The following is a 12,415-nucleotide window of genomic DNA, read 5'->3' on the forward strand; positions in this document are numbered from 1 at the left end:
GATTGGTCAGAGGTCCTTAATTCTAATTATCCATAAAATCTGAACCTAATTTGAATTTTAAAATCATGCGGAGATATTTCCTGGATGTTTCACTATGCAGAATGGTCTTATAATTAGTAGGAGAATCGATTAAAAATCACTTAGTTTTCTACTTCACCCTACCTTTAAACGAGTTATCGCGAGTGGGTAATTATCGTCAAAGGGGTTGTTGTGAACCTCGTGCCGTCTATGAGAGAGCGGTATAAAATAGGTGATTTGTCATAGGTGTCATCAAACCTTGAACACGAAAATCGGCGGATGGATGTCTCGTGAATTCCCCTCGTGCTAATAAAAAACAAGGTGGTCAAGTTAAAATTTTACCGTTTTTAATTTTACACGGAATTTTATTCCGGTAAAATTTAAGAAAGGGCACCAAACTCCTGTCCCTGTCCTCCCTGTGCCGGACGCGTCCGCGAAACGAACGCTTACGATGAGAGAGAGAGAGAGGGAAAATGAAAGTGTGCGGGGGGAGAGAGATCGCTAGCGTACGCAACTGCAAAAATATCTCGCGTCAAATTAACTTTTTATTTTGCCCTCAATAAAATTACAGGCCGAATTTGAAAATTATCAGTAACGGTGTAAACGAGTATTTTGAAGCCAGGGAGCAAATTATAGCCCCCCCATATCATTTCAGTTTATTATACGTAAGTCAAAGTTGATTTGTGGTCTTCATGAAAATAATTGGTAGTTAATTAATTGTTTTGAAGCTAAGGTTAGGTTAATTTGTATAACTCTAGGATATTGACAAGAAAATCCCATGAATTTAAACGATGAATATTTTTAAGGAAGATTAGAATTGTGGTTTGAATAGGTTTTTATAATGGGGATTATCTTTTCTTCAAAATTTGTCAGTTCGCCACAGTTAAACGTAAATGGAATTATTTTTAAATTCAACAAAATTTTCCTTCAAAATACGGCAAAAATGGAAATCGGAAAATTATTTCTAAATTCGGCAAAAATGGAACAAATCGGAAAAGTCCTTCTAAATTCGGGAAAAATGGAAAAAATCGGAAAATTCCTTCTAAACTCAGCAAAAATGGAACAAATCGAAAAATTCCATCCACATTCGTTAAAAATGGAACAATCAGATAATTTGTTCCAAATTCGGCAAAAATGGAACAAATCGGAAAATTCCATCCAAATTCGTTAAAAATGGAACAATCAGATAATTTGTTCCAAATTCGACAAAAATGGAATAAATCGGAAAATTATTTCTAAATTCGGCAAAAATGGAACAAGTCGGAAAATTCCTTTTAACTTCGGCAAAAATGGAACAAGTCGGAAAATTCCTTCTAAACTCGGCAAAAATGGAACAAATGGAAAAATTCCATCCAAATTCGTTAAAAATGGAACAATCAGATAATTTGTTCCAAATTCGGGAAAAATGGAACAAATCGGAAAATTATTTCTAAATTCGGCAAAAATGGAACAAGTCGGAAAATTCCTTCTAACTTCGGCAAAATGGAACAAGTCGGAAAATTCCTTCTAAACTCGGCAAAAATTGAACAAATGGAAAAATTCCATCCAAATTCGTTAAAAATGGAACAATAAGATAATTTGTTCCAAATTCGGCAAAAATGGAACAAATCGGAAAATTATTTCTAAATTCGGCAAAAATGGAACAAGTTTGAAAATTCCTTCTAACTTCGGCAAAAATGGAACAGGTCGGAAAATTCCTTCTAAACTCGGCAAAAATGGAACAAATCGAAAAATTCCATCCAAAATCGATAAAAATGGAACAATCAGATAATTTGTTCCAAATTCGGCAAAAATGGAACAAATCGGAAAATTCCGTCTAAATTCGGCAAAAACGGAACAAGTCGGAAAATTCCTTCTAAATTCGGCACAAATGGAACAAATCGAAAAATTCTATCCAAATTCGTTAAAAATGAAACAATCAGATAATTTGTTCCAAATTCGGCAAAAATGGAACAAATCGGAAAATTCCTTCTAAATTCGGCAAAAATGGAACAAATCGGAAAATTCCGTCTAAATTCGGCAAAAATGGAACAAGTCGGAAAATTCCTTCTAAATTCGGCAAAAATGGAACAAGTCGGAAAAGTCCTTCTAAATTCGGCAAAAATGGAACAAATCGGAAAATTCCTTCTAAACTCGGCAAAAATGAAACAAATTGGAAAATTCCTTCTAAACTCGGCAAAAATGAAACAAATTGGAAAATCCCATCCTAATCCGTTAAAAATGGAACAATCAGATAATTTGTTCCAAATTCGGCAAAAATGGAACAAATCGGAAAATTATTTCTAAATTCGGCAAAAATGGAACAAGTCGGAAAATTCCTTCTAAATTCGGCAAAAATGGAACAAGTCGGAAAATCCCATCCTAATTCGTTAAAAATGGAACACTCAGATAATTTGTTCCAAATTCGGCAAAAATGGAACAAATCGGAAAATTATTTCTAAATTCGGCAAAAATGGAACAAGTCGGAAAACTCCTTCTAAATTCGGCAAAAATGGAACAAGTCGGAAAATTCCTTCTAAATTCGGCAAAAATGGAACAAATCGGAAAATTATTTCAAAATTCGGCAGAAATGGAACAAGTCGGAAAATTCCTTCTAACTTCGGCAAAAATGAAACAAGTCGGAAAATTCCTTCCAAATTCGATAAAAATGGAACAATCAGATAATTTGTTCCAAATTCGGCAAAAATGGAACAAATCGGAAAATTATTTCTAAATTCGGCAAAATGGAACAAATCGGAAAATTCCATCTAAATTCGGCAAAAATGGAACAAATCGGAAAATTCCGTCTAAATTCGGCAAAAATGGAACAAGTCGGAAAATTCCTTCTAAATTCGGCAAAAATGGAACAAGTCGGAAAATTCCTTCTAACTTCGGGAAAAATGGAACAAATCGGAAAATTCCTTCAATACTTGGCAAAAATGGAACAAATCGAAAAATTCTATCCAAATTCGTTAAAAATGGAACAATCAGATAATTTGTTCCAAATTCGGCAAAAATGAAACAAATCGGAAAATTCCTTCTAAATTCGGCAAAAATGAAACAAGTCGGAAAATTCCTTCTAAACTCGGCAAAAATGGAACAAATCGAAAAATTCCATCCAAATTCGATAAAAATGGAACAATCAGATAATTTGTTCCAAATTCGGCAAAAATGAAACAAATCGGAAAATTCCTTCTAAATTCGGCAAAAATGAAACAAGTCGGAAAATTCCTTATAAATTCGGCAAAAATGGAACAAGTCGGAAAATCCCATCCTAATTCGTTAAAAATGGAACACTCAGATAATTTGTTCCAAATTCGGCAAAAATGGAACAAATCGGAAAATTATTTCTAAATTCGGCAAAAATGGAACAAGTCGGAAAATTCCTTCTAAATTCGGCAAAAATGGAACAAATCGGAAAATTATTTCTAAATTCGGCAAAAATGGAACAAGTCGGAAAATTCCTTCTAACTTCGGCAAAAATGGAACAAGTCGGAAAATTCCTTCCAAATTCGATAAAAATGGAACAATCAGATAATTTGTTCCAAATTCGGCAAAAATGGAACAAATCGGAAAATTATTTCTAGATTCGGCAAAATGGAACAAATCGGAAAATTCCATCTAAATTCGGCAAAAATGGAACAAATCGGAAAATTCCGTCTAAATTCGGCAAAAATGGAACAAGTCGGAAAATTCCTTCTAAACTCGGCAAAAATGGAACAAGACGGAAAATTCCTTCTAACTTCGGCAAAAATGGAACAAATCGGAAAATTCCTTCTAAACTCGGCAAAAATGGAACAAATCGAAAAATTCTATCCAAATTCGTTAAAAATGGAACAATCAGATAATTTGTTCCAAATTCGGCAAAAATGGAACAAATCGGAAAATTCCTTCTAAATTCGGCAAAAATGAAACAAGTCGGAAAATTCCTGCTAACTTCGGCAAAAATGGAACAAGTCGGAAAATTCCTTCTAAATTCGGCAAAAATGGAACAAATCGGAAAATTCCTTCTAAATTCGGCAAAAATGGAAAAAAACGCAAAATTCCTTCCAAATTCGTTAAAAATGGAACAATAAGATAATTTGTTCCAAATTCGCCAAAAATGGAACTAATCGGAAAATTCCGTCTTAATTCGTCAAAAATGAAGAAATGAAAATACGGACAAAAAATTTAACATTTTCAAACTTCTTTTTATTTAACGATAATTCCTTAACTTATTGCATGTGCTCAAAATGTCCTCCGTCTCTTCCAATGCATTCTTCGCAACGGTTATTTATTTCGATTAGCACTCGAGCAAGAGTCTCTTCAGTAATGCTTAGAAATGCAAAACGTATTCGGTTTTGAAGCTCTTCGATACTTTGCACCTCTGTGGAATACACCTCGTTTTTCACAAATCCGCAAAGAAAGAAGTCCAGCGGTGTGAGGTCAGGAGATCTTGGTGGCCAAGGAAAGGGGCCAGACCGACCAATCCACCTGTTGGGGAAATTTTCGTCTAGCCAGTTTCTGACACCCCGATGGTAATGTGGTGGTGCGTCATCTTGTTGAAACCACATCCCACATGTTTCAGCTAGAGGTAATTCATCAATGGCATCAGTGATGGTCGTTTGGAGAAAATCGAGATAAATTTCTCCAGTTAGATTTTCCTCAAAAAAGTAAGGACCTATTACTCTTCCACCGAAAATTCCAGCCCATACATTTGTTTTAAATCGCTCTTGGTGGTAGTTTTCTCTCAACCAGTAGGGATTTTCCTGAGACCAATAATGCATATCATGTCTATTCACATTTCCGTCCCTATGGAATGTAGCTTCGTCAGACCATAGAACTTGCGAAACAAAATTCGGATTTTCTTCCCTCATCCATCTCATAGCCAAACAGAACTCTGTGCGTCTTAGTCTGTCACCTTCTGCCAGCGCTTGTTGCAAGTGAATATGGTACGGATGGAAACTGTTCCTATGGAGTACCCTAAGAACACTATTATGGCTTATGCCAAGATCACTGCCTACAGCCCTGCTGCTAGTATGGGGATTGCCGACAAAAGCCTCTAAAATCATCACTTCATTTTCACGGCGACCCACGATAGCATCAACCCGAGGTTGCCTTTCTTGATGAACCAAATCCCAATTACCACGAAGATTTGCTTCAAGCAATCGAAAAGATCCCTATACCGGATAATTTGGCCGATTTTGATATCTTTCTCGATATAACCTTGCGGCATCGCGAGCATTACCGCGAAATTCACCTAGCAACAAAATCATATCGGTTTTTTCAGCGTTTGTAAACCTTGGCATGGTTATTTCATCCGCTCTGAAAAAGTCAGAAATTCCAAAGAAAGCATTAGATATGGTGAAGCCCGTCTTAACATGACAATTACTGACCATATCTAGTAAAATGTCCAGTTTTTTACGATTTTTGTTAGTCTGGAAACGAACTACGCGATCTCGTTATGCTTAACGTTTAAAACTATTTAAATTTGGCGGGAACTGCCACGGCCAACTCTTTAAGAATTATTTAAATTGCGCGAGAAGATGACTCGGTCAAATTGACCATTAATCTCGACCTTTCAATATTTTTTATTTTTATTTGCATTAATTTATCATGTTTACGGCACTCCTCATTTAATAACATCAAGAACGAGATGCTCGTCATATCTGGAATTAAAGAGAAGTGGCCTTGAGCTTCCCGCGCAATTTAAATAATTCTTAAAGAGTTGGCCGTGGCAGTTCCCGCCAAATTTAAATAGTTTTAAACGTTAAGCCTAACGAGATCGCGTAGTTCGTTTCCAGACTAACAAAGATCGTAAAAAAACTGGGCATTTTACTAGATATGGTCAGTAATTGTCATGTTAAGACGGGCTTCACCATATCTAATGCTTTCTTTGGAATTTCTGACTTTTTCAGAGCGGATGAAATAACCATGCCGAGGTCTACAAACGCTGAAAAAACCGATATGATTTTGTTGCTAGATGAATGTCGCGGTAATGCTCGCGATGCCGCAAGGTTATATCGAGAAAGATATCAAAATCGGCCAAATTATCCGGTAGAGGGATCTTTTCGATTGCTTGAAGCAAATCTTCGTGGTAATGGGGCTTTTGTTCATCAAGAAAGGCAACCTCGGGTTGATGCTATCGTGGGTCGCCGTGAAAATGAAGAGATGATTTTAGAGGCTTTTGTCGGCAATCCCCATACTAGCAGGAGGGCTGTAGGCAGTGATCTTGGCATAAGCCATAATAGTGTTCTTAGGGTACTCCATAGGAAGAGTTTCCATCCGTACCATTTTCACTTGCAACAAGCGCTGGCAGAAGGTGACAGACTAAGACGCACAGAGTTCTGTTTGGCTATGAGATGGATGAGGGAAGAAAATCCGAATTTTGTTTCGCAAGTTCTATGGTCTCACGAAGCTACACTCCATAGGGACGGAAATGTGAATAGACATAATATGCATTATTGGTCTCAGGAAAATCCCTACTGGTTGAGAGAAAACTACCACCAAGAGCGATTTAAAGCAAATGTATGGGCTGGAATTTTTGGTGGAAGAATAATTGGTCTTTACTTTTTTGAGGAAAATCTAACTGGAGAAATTTATCTCGATTTTCTCCAAACGACCATCACTGATGCCATTGATGAATTACCTCTAGCTGAAACATGTGGGATGTGGTATGTGGTATCAACAAGATGACGCACCACCACATTACCATCGGGGTGTCAGAAACTGGCTAGACGAAAATTTCCCCATACTTGAAAATACTTGTATTTGTAACTATCTTTATTCTTGCAAATTTATATTATATTTGAAAAACGAAATGTATTTTATGACTTATTTACAAATTTTTGATTTTCGCAATTCTTTTCAACTTTCAAACGGAAACCACTTTTTCAACGATAGTTAAAACTGCCATAAAAATTACAACAAACTATACTATTTTCAAGTTTCCAAAACCATTTTTGCCAAGTTTAATTTTATACAAATTCACACGAGAGTGAGAGAATATTTCATCGCAATCGTGTCATAAGAGTAGATTGCAAAACGCGGTGGTTTTTGTCGTAAACTATACATTTCGAAGTAAATTCGAAGTTTTTGTATTATAGAGAAATTTAGATTTGGTGTGGTGACGTATTTAATTTTACGTGTTCGTGTTATTTAATAGAAGATAATTTCGGTCGTGACCACGGCTACTGTTCCCGACAACAGCGTGAGAAGAAAGTAAAAAGGAACGCCGACGCTACTCAGGTCCAAATCAGTCACGCTTTTAAACGGTCTCTTCCACTTGAGTTGTTCCATCTTGTAATCTAGATGAAATTCCAGATAATCGAAAACTTTCGTTTCGAATAAGGGTGCCATGCTGCAACGGAACATTCGTTAGAACCCTCTAATAATTTTACCATAAAATTCGTTACCGACCTCAGTTGGAGGGACTCGTGCAGTTGCGGACTTCTTCTCACCCAAGAGCTGTTGAACACGGTGTGTTTGTAGTCGTCGACAACTTCTTGTTGCGAAAAATAAAGCCCTCCTTTTATCGCGTAGAACTTTTTCCAATTAAAGATTTCGAAGATAATATTTAGATAATCAACCGTTGAGATTGCAGCTTTCTGCCCGGAAACAATGGGAATGAAAGTTTTGCTTAAGGTATCTAGTAAATCGCTGTAACATTTCTTATGATCGAGTTTGCCTAGCCATTCCTTAACAGCCGGGTCCTGGTCTGCCTGTAGATACGGAACAATGACGTCAGAAGAATTGAGAATCTTAACATTTAGAAGGTTATTCACCAATACTTGGAGGCGGCTGTATGTTTCCTCGAGCATTATAGGTGGAATTCTCGATTTGATCAAGTCCGAGAGGGTGTCGATGCGATTGTAGCTTTTTGTCGTGAACTCCGTCCGCAAATAACAACCCAGAAAAAACAGAGTGAAAGTCACTCCGATCAGCCACGACGAAGCGAGCAGACGACAAGTAATGTGGGGCAAAACGGAGGGAATCGCTGTAAGGAACAAAATTATCCAGCTCGCTTTACCATGAGTGATGAAAGCGCTAAACATCTTTCGTTACGGGAACATAGTTTTTGGTAATTGAATCCCTCATACGTAACATGTTCCCTCAAGAGTTAATGGTTATTAAACATTAACGAGCGCTTGATCGCTTACGTTCGATACAGAAGAGCGACGCGTTCTCCCAAACATTTTCCAGGGTTTCTCGGGCCATTTTCTTGACCACTTTCTTGATGGGCATCGATTTGTATTTGTTGGTTACGATGAAGTAAGCGATGGGCAAAATGGACAGAACGACCAAAGTGGACGCGATTAAAATCACCACCTAATCAAACCGAAAATGGAATTCAATGAATTGGGCGGTGAGCGGAATGTTAATTGAGCGAAATTTACTGGAGTGTCCATGTTTAAGAAGGACAAGGAAGTGGACGTGACTCTCTTCGGGGCCCCCGAAATGATAATCGTGTCGGTCGTTCCGTAGGGAGAAGACGGAGTGAAATAATCCAGTCGGCCATCGAAAAATGAACTTGGAGTGTTTAACGTGAAGATATGAAATTTCTAAAACCATCGTAGAATTAACAATTTATGCTTCGTAATTTATTAATAAATCAAAGCGTTTTAATCACTCACTTTCAAAATCCTGTGCGTAGGTTTAAGAGTATATAAATGAATAGGGGAAGTACCGAGAAACTTATTGACCCTGAAAATTAATCGACAAGATGAATTAAAATATGACCTTAACATAATCTTCTGAATGATCATAAAGATATTGGTTTCTGAGGGTTCGGTACGATTACAATTACAATTATTCACCTTTTTCCCCCGATAGGACTTTTATTTTTGTCTAAATCACTACTAATCGGTTTCACCTGCCACTTTCCGTGTATCAATTTTGTCAAACTAGCGAGGATTAATTTATCGCGTTAAGGCGATTCTTTCTCGCTCGCCCCAATTAATAGTCGTCTAATATATTTTCAAATATGGAATTTACTTTATGTTTAGAGATCGTTTCAAATAATCAGCCATCATTTTGAACAGGGTCCGTTTGCTCTTAATACTCCCCCAAATCTGACAAAAAATAAAAGTGCAATTGTCATCAAGAAAATAAATCTCAATTCCGAGAGATTACTCAAGTCTCGTTTCAATAACGCGAACGAATGATTATAAACTCACCGGAGGTATGCCGTATTTAATTTCAGTCTCATTGGCGAACCTATTGATCAATATATCAAGGATAAGTATTTAAAAATGCAAATTAAATACCTGTATTTAAAATATCGACTATTTCCGAGCAATTCCATTTCGTTCAGCGCCATTTTGGGGTCCATTTAAATCATAACGTGTAAAATCCGAAAGGCGACGACGTGAAGTAAAACTATCTTATTAACTTCAAATCTCTCAAATTATTCAAGCCATAATCATTTTATTAAATTTAAAGACAATTTGCTACTATCCTTCGAGTACCGTTTTGGCGTCGTGCTGAACACAGTTTGCCCAATCAATTTAAAATATCATTTTAAAAGCTATTTTTGCCAAACAAAACACACCTGCTAATGTTTCGGTTACCAGGGTAACGGAAATGAAGATAATTAAGCTATCTAAACGATTTTTATTAAAAATAAAGACCAGACTAGAACAATTGATTTTTGGAAATATTTCGTTTGGAAGAGAACAGGTTCTACTTCAACTAAGTTATTTATTATTCTCGTAATAGAGTTTGGCTTTATCATAAGAAAATAATATATGTATGAAACAGCAGTTTCTTCCGTTAAAATTTGTAAAAATATTTCCATTACGACCTTTAGAGATTTTTTGACGTTAAAAAATTAAATATTTGTTTAGAAAAATTCATATTTTAATTAAATCGTTAAAGATCTTGATTATGATAATTATAAGTGATTAAGTGCTAGACAATATTATCATAATAAATTAATAGATGACTCGAAAACTAGCTAGGAATTTTTTGATTTGGTCGACCAAGTCTAGCCAATACACAGGTAGGAGGTAAGGAGTTTGGTGGCGGTTTCGCCCCCTTTTACTCGTAGTTCGAAAACGTGCCGCAGGGGGCGTAAAAGCGTAAGCGCGTCAAATCTGGAAACAAATGCTGTAGTATGAAAATGTACAAGGTTTCATACTATAGGAAGCATTATAATATTTTCCTATGGCTTTATTTTTCAATTCGAGACTTGAAGGAGCCAAAACATCGTCGCTCGCGTGTTTGTATTAAACGTTTTATCCGAGGGGGTAAACACTTTGGATCTCTGTGTACACCTGAGTTCAAAAGAGTTCAGCTTTGACAGTGCATTGAGTTCAAAGCCTTCGGAACTCAGAGTTCAGCTTCGACAGTACATTGAGTTCAAGACATAATGAACACCTGAGTTCTCAAGTGTCTATCCCCTCGGTTTTATCAGATCTCCTATTCGAAATCCGAATAGAGTATTCGTTTAAACGAATATTACTCGTTTTTCAAAATATTCGTTTCGAAACGATTAATCGTTCTCTAAATGCATGTAGCAGACGAAAAATATTGTAGAATAGAATTGTAAGATTTTGACTTGGCCACCTTGTAGTTCCCTCATTTGCAATTGGTTGTGGATGTGGTAGATGCACTTATGGGTTGACTTAATTATAGCATATTTGATTTTAACATAAATAATTCCCCAAAAACCTTTGTTGTTAAAGAATAAATGGACAATAAGGTTTAATAAAAAATGATTGGCAACTGCAAAAATATCTCGCGTCAAATTAACTTTTTATTTCACCCACAATAAGATTAGTGATTACAGACGGAATTTGAAATTTAACAGTAATGGTGTAAACGAGAATTTTGAGGGCAGGGAGCAAATAATAGCCCCCGATGAAATATCAATATCATTTCAGTTTAATATACATCAATCAAATTTGATTTGTGGTCTTCATCTAAATAATTGGTAGTCAATTGTTTTGAAGCTTAGGTTAGGTTAATTTCAGTAACTCGAGAATATTAACATCATAATCTCATGAATTCAAACCATGACGATTAGAATTGTGGATTGAATAATTATTATAGATCAGGTCTTTATCGAATGCTTTGAAGCCCTTATTACAATTTTAATCTTTGAAAATACAATATTTTTAACTAACTTTACTCGTGCGAAAGTGTTTAATCGTAATTAAGCTTCTGATGCATCTATTTATATGTTTTAATCGTTGATAACATTTTAGATTTGAAAAAAAAATATATTTTATCGCTTATTTACAAGAAATAAAATTTTAATTTTCGCAATTGTTTTTAACTTTCAAACGGAAACCACAACTGTACTTTTTCAATAATAGTTAAAATTTTCAAAAATGACGACAAACTATTCTATTCGCTATAGTTTCTTGATGAAACGAAAACCACAGATCCATATATTTTAAAAGTTTAATTAATTTTATTTAAATTCACACGAGAGTGAGTAAATATTTAATCGCATTCGTGTCATAAGTGCATAATTACCCTCAATAAGTTCAAGAGTAGATCGCAACACGCAGTGATTTCGTTGGTGAACTATACATTTCGAAGTAAATTCAAAGTTTGTGTTAGATTTGGTCTCTGGTGTGGTGACGTATTACATTTTACGAGTTCATGTTAAATAATAGAAGATAATTTCGGTGATGGCGACGCCTACTGTTCCCGACAACAACATGAGAAGAAAGTAGAAAGGAACGCAGACGCTCTTCAGGTCCAAATCAGTCACGCTTTCCGGCGGTTTCTCCCACTTCAGCTGTTCAATCGTGTAATCGAGCTCAAAGTCCAGGAATTTGAAAACTTTCGTTTCGAATAAGGGTGCCATGCTGCGATAGAACATTTGTCAAAACCCCTTCATAATTTTACCATACGATTGTTACCGACCTCAGTTGGAGGGACTCGTGCAGTTGGGGGCTGCTTCTCACCCAAGAGGTGTTGAATATGGTGTGTAGGTAGTCGAACTCGACTTCTTCTTCCGAAAAATAAAGTCCCGCTTTCATCGCGTATAAATTTTCCTACCTTTTTTTGGTTCTCATAAAGGTTTCGAAGACAGAATTAAAAAATGCAACATCTATGATTGCAGCTTTCTGCCCGGAAACAATGGGAATGAAAGCTTCTCTTATGCTATCTTTTAAATTGCCGTAAAATTTATCCTGATCTAGTTCGCCTAGCCATTCCTTAACAGAGGGGTCCTGGGCTGCCTGTAGATACTCAGCAATGACGTCAGAAGAATTGAGAAATTTAACATACAGATGGATATTCACCAAAAATTGGAGGCGTTTGTATGTGTCCACTGTCATTCCTGTTGGAATTCCAGATTTGACCAAGTCCGCGAGAGTGTCGATGTAATTGTAACTTTCTATCGTGAACTCCGTCCGCAAGAAGCAACCCAAGTAGAACAGAATGAAAGTCACTCCGATCAGCCACGACGAAGCGAGCAGACGAC

The 12,415-nt window shown here is 36.3% G+C and overlaps 1 protein-coding gene across 1 annotated transcript; it reads right to left on the reverse strand.

The window, feature by feature from the left end:
* Nucleotides 1–4,211: 4,211 nt before the first annotated feature.
* Nucleotides 4,212–5,212, reverse strand: LOC149673083 (histone-lysine N-methyltransferase SETMAR-like). The gene is made up of 2 exons (XM_089840189.1): nucleotides 5,203–5,212; nucleotides 4,212–5,134 (listed from the first exon to the last, which is right to left on the reverse strand). The coding sequence occupies exons 1-2, from the start codon at nucleotides 5,210–5,212 to the stop codon at nucleotides 4,212–4,214; spliced, it is 933 nt and encodes a 310-aa protein (XP_089696315.1).
* Between the last annotated feature and the right edge of the window lie 7,203 nt (nucleotides 5,213–12,415).

This window comes from Phalangium opilio, unplaced genomic scaffold (genome assembly GCF_054372755.1).
Source record: "Phalangium opilio isolate 3A_F unplaced genomic scaffold, DU_Popi_V2 ptg000053l_1, whole genome shotgun sequence".
Lineage (NCBI taxonomy): Eukaryota > Metazoa > Arthropoda > Arachnida > Opiliones > Phalangiidae > Phalangium > Phalangium opilio.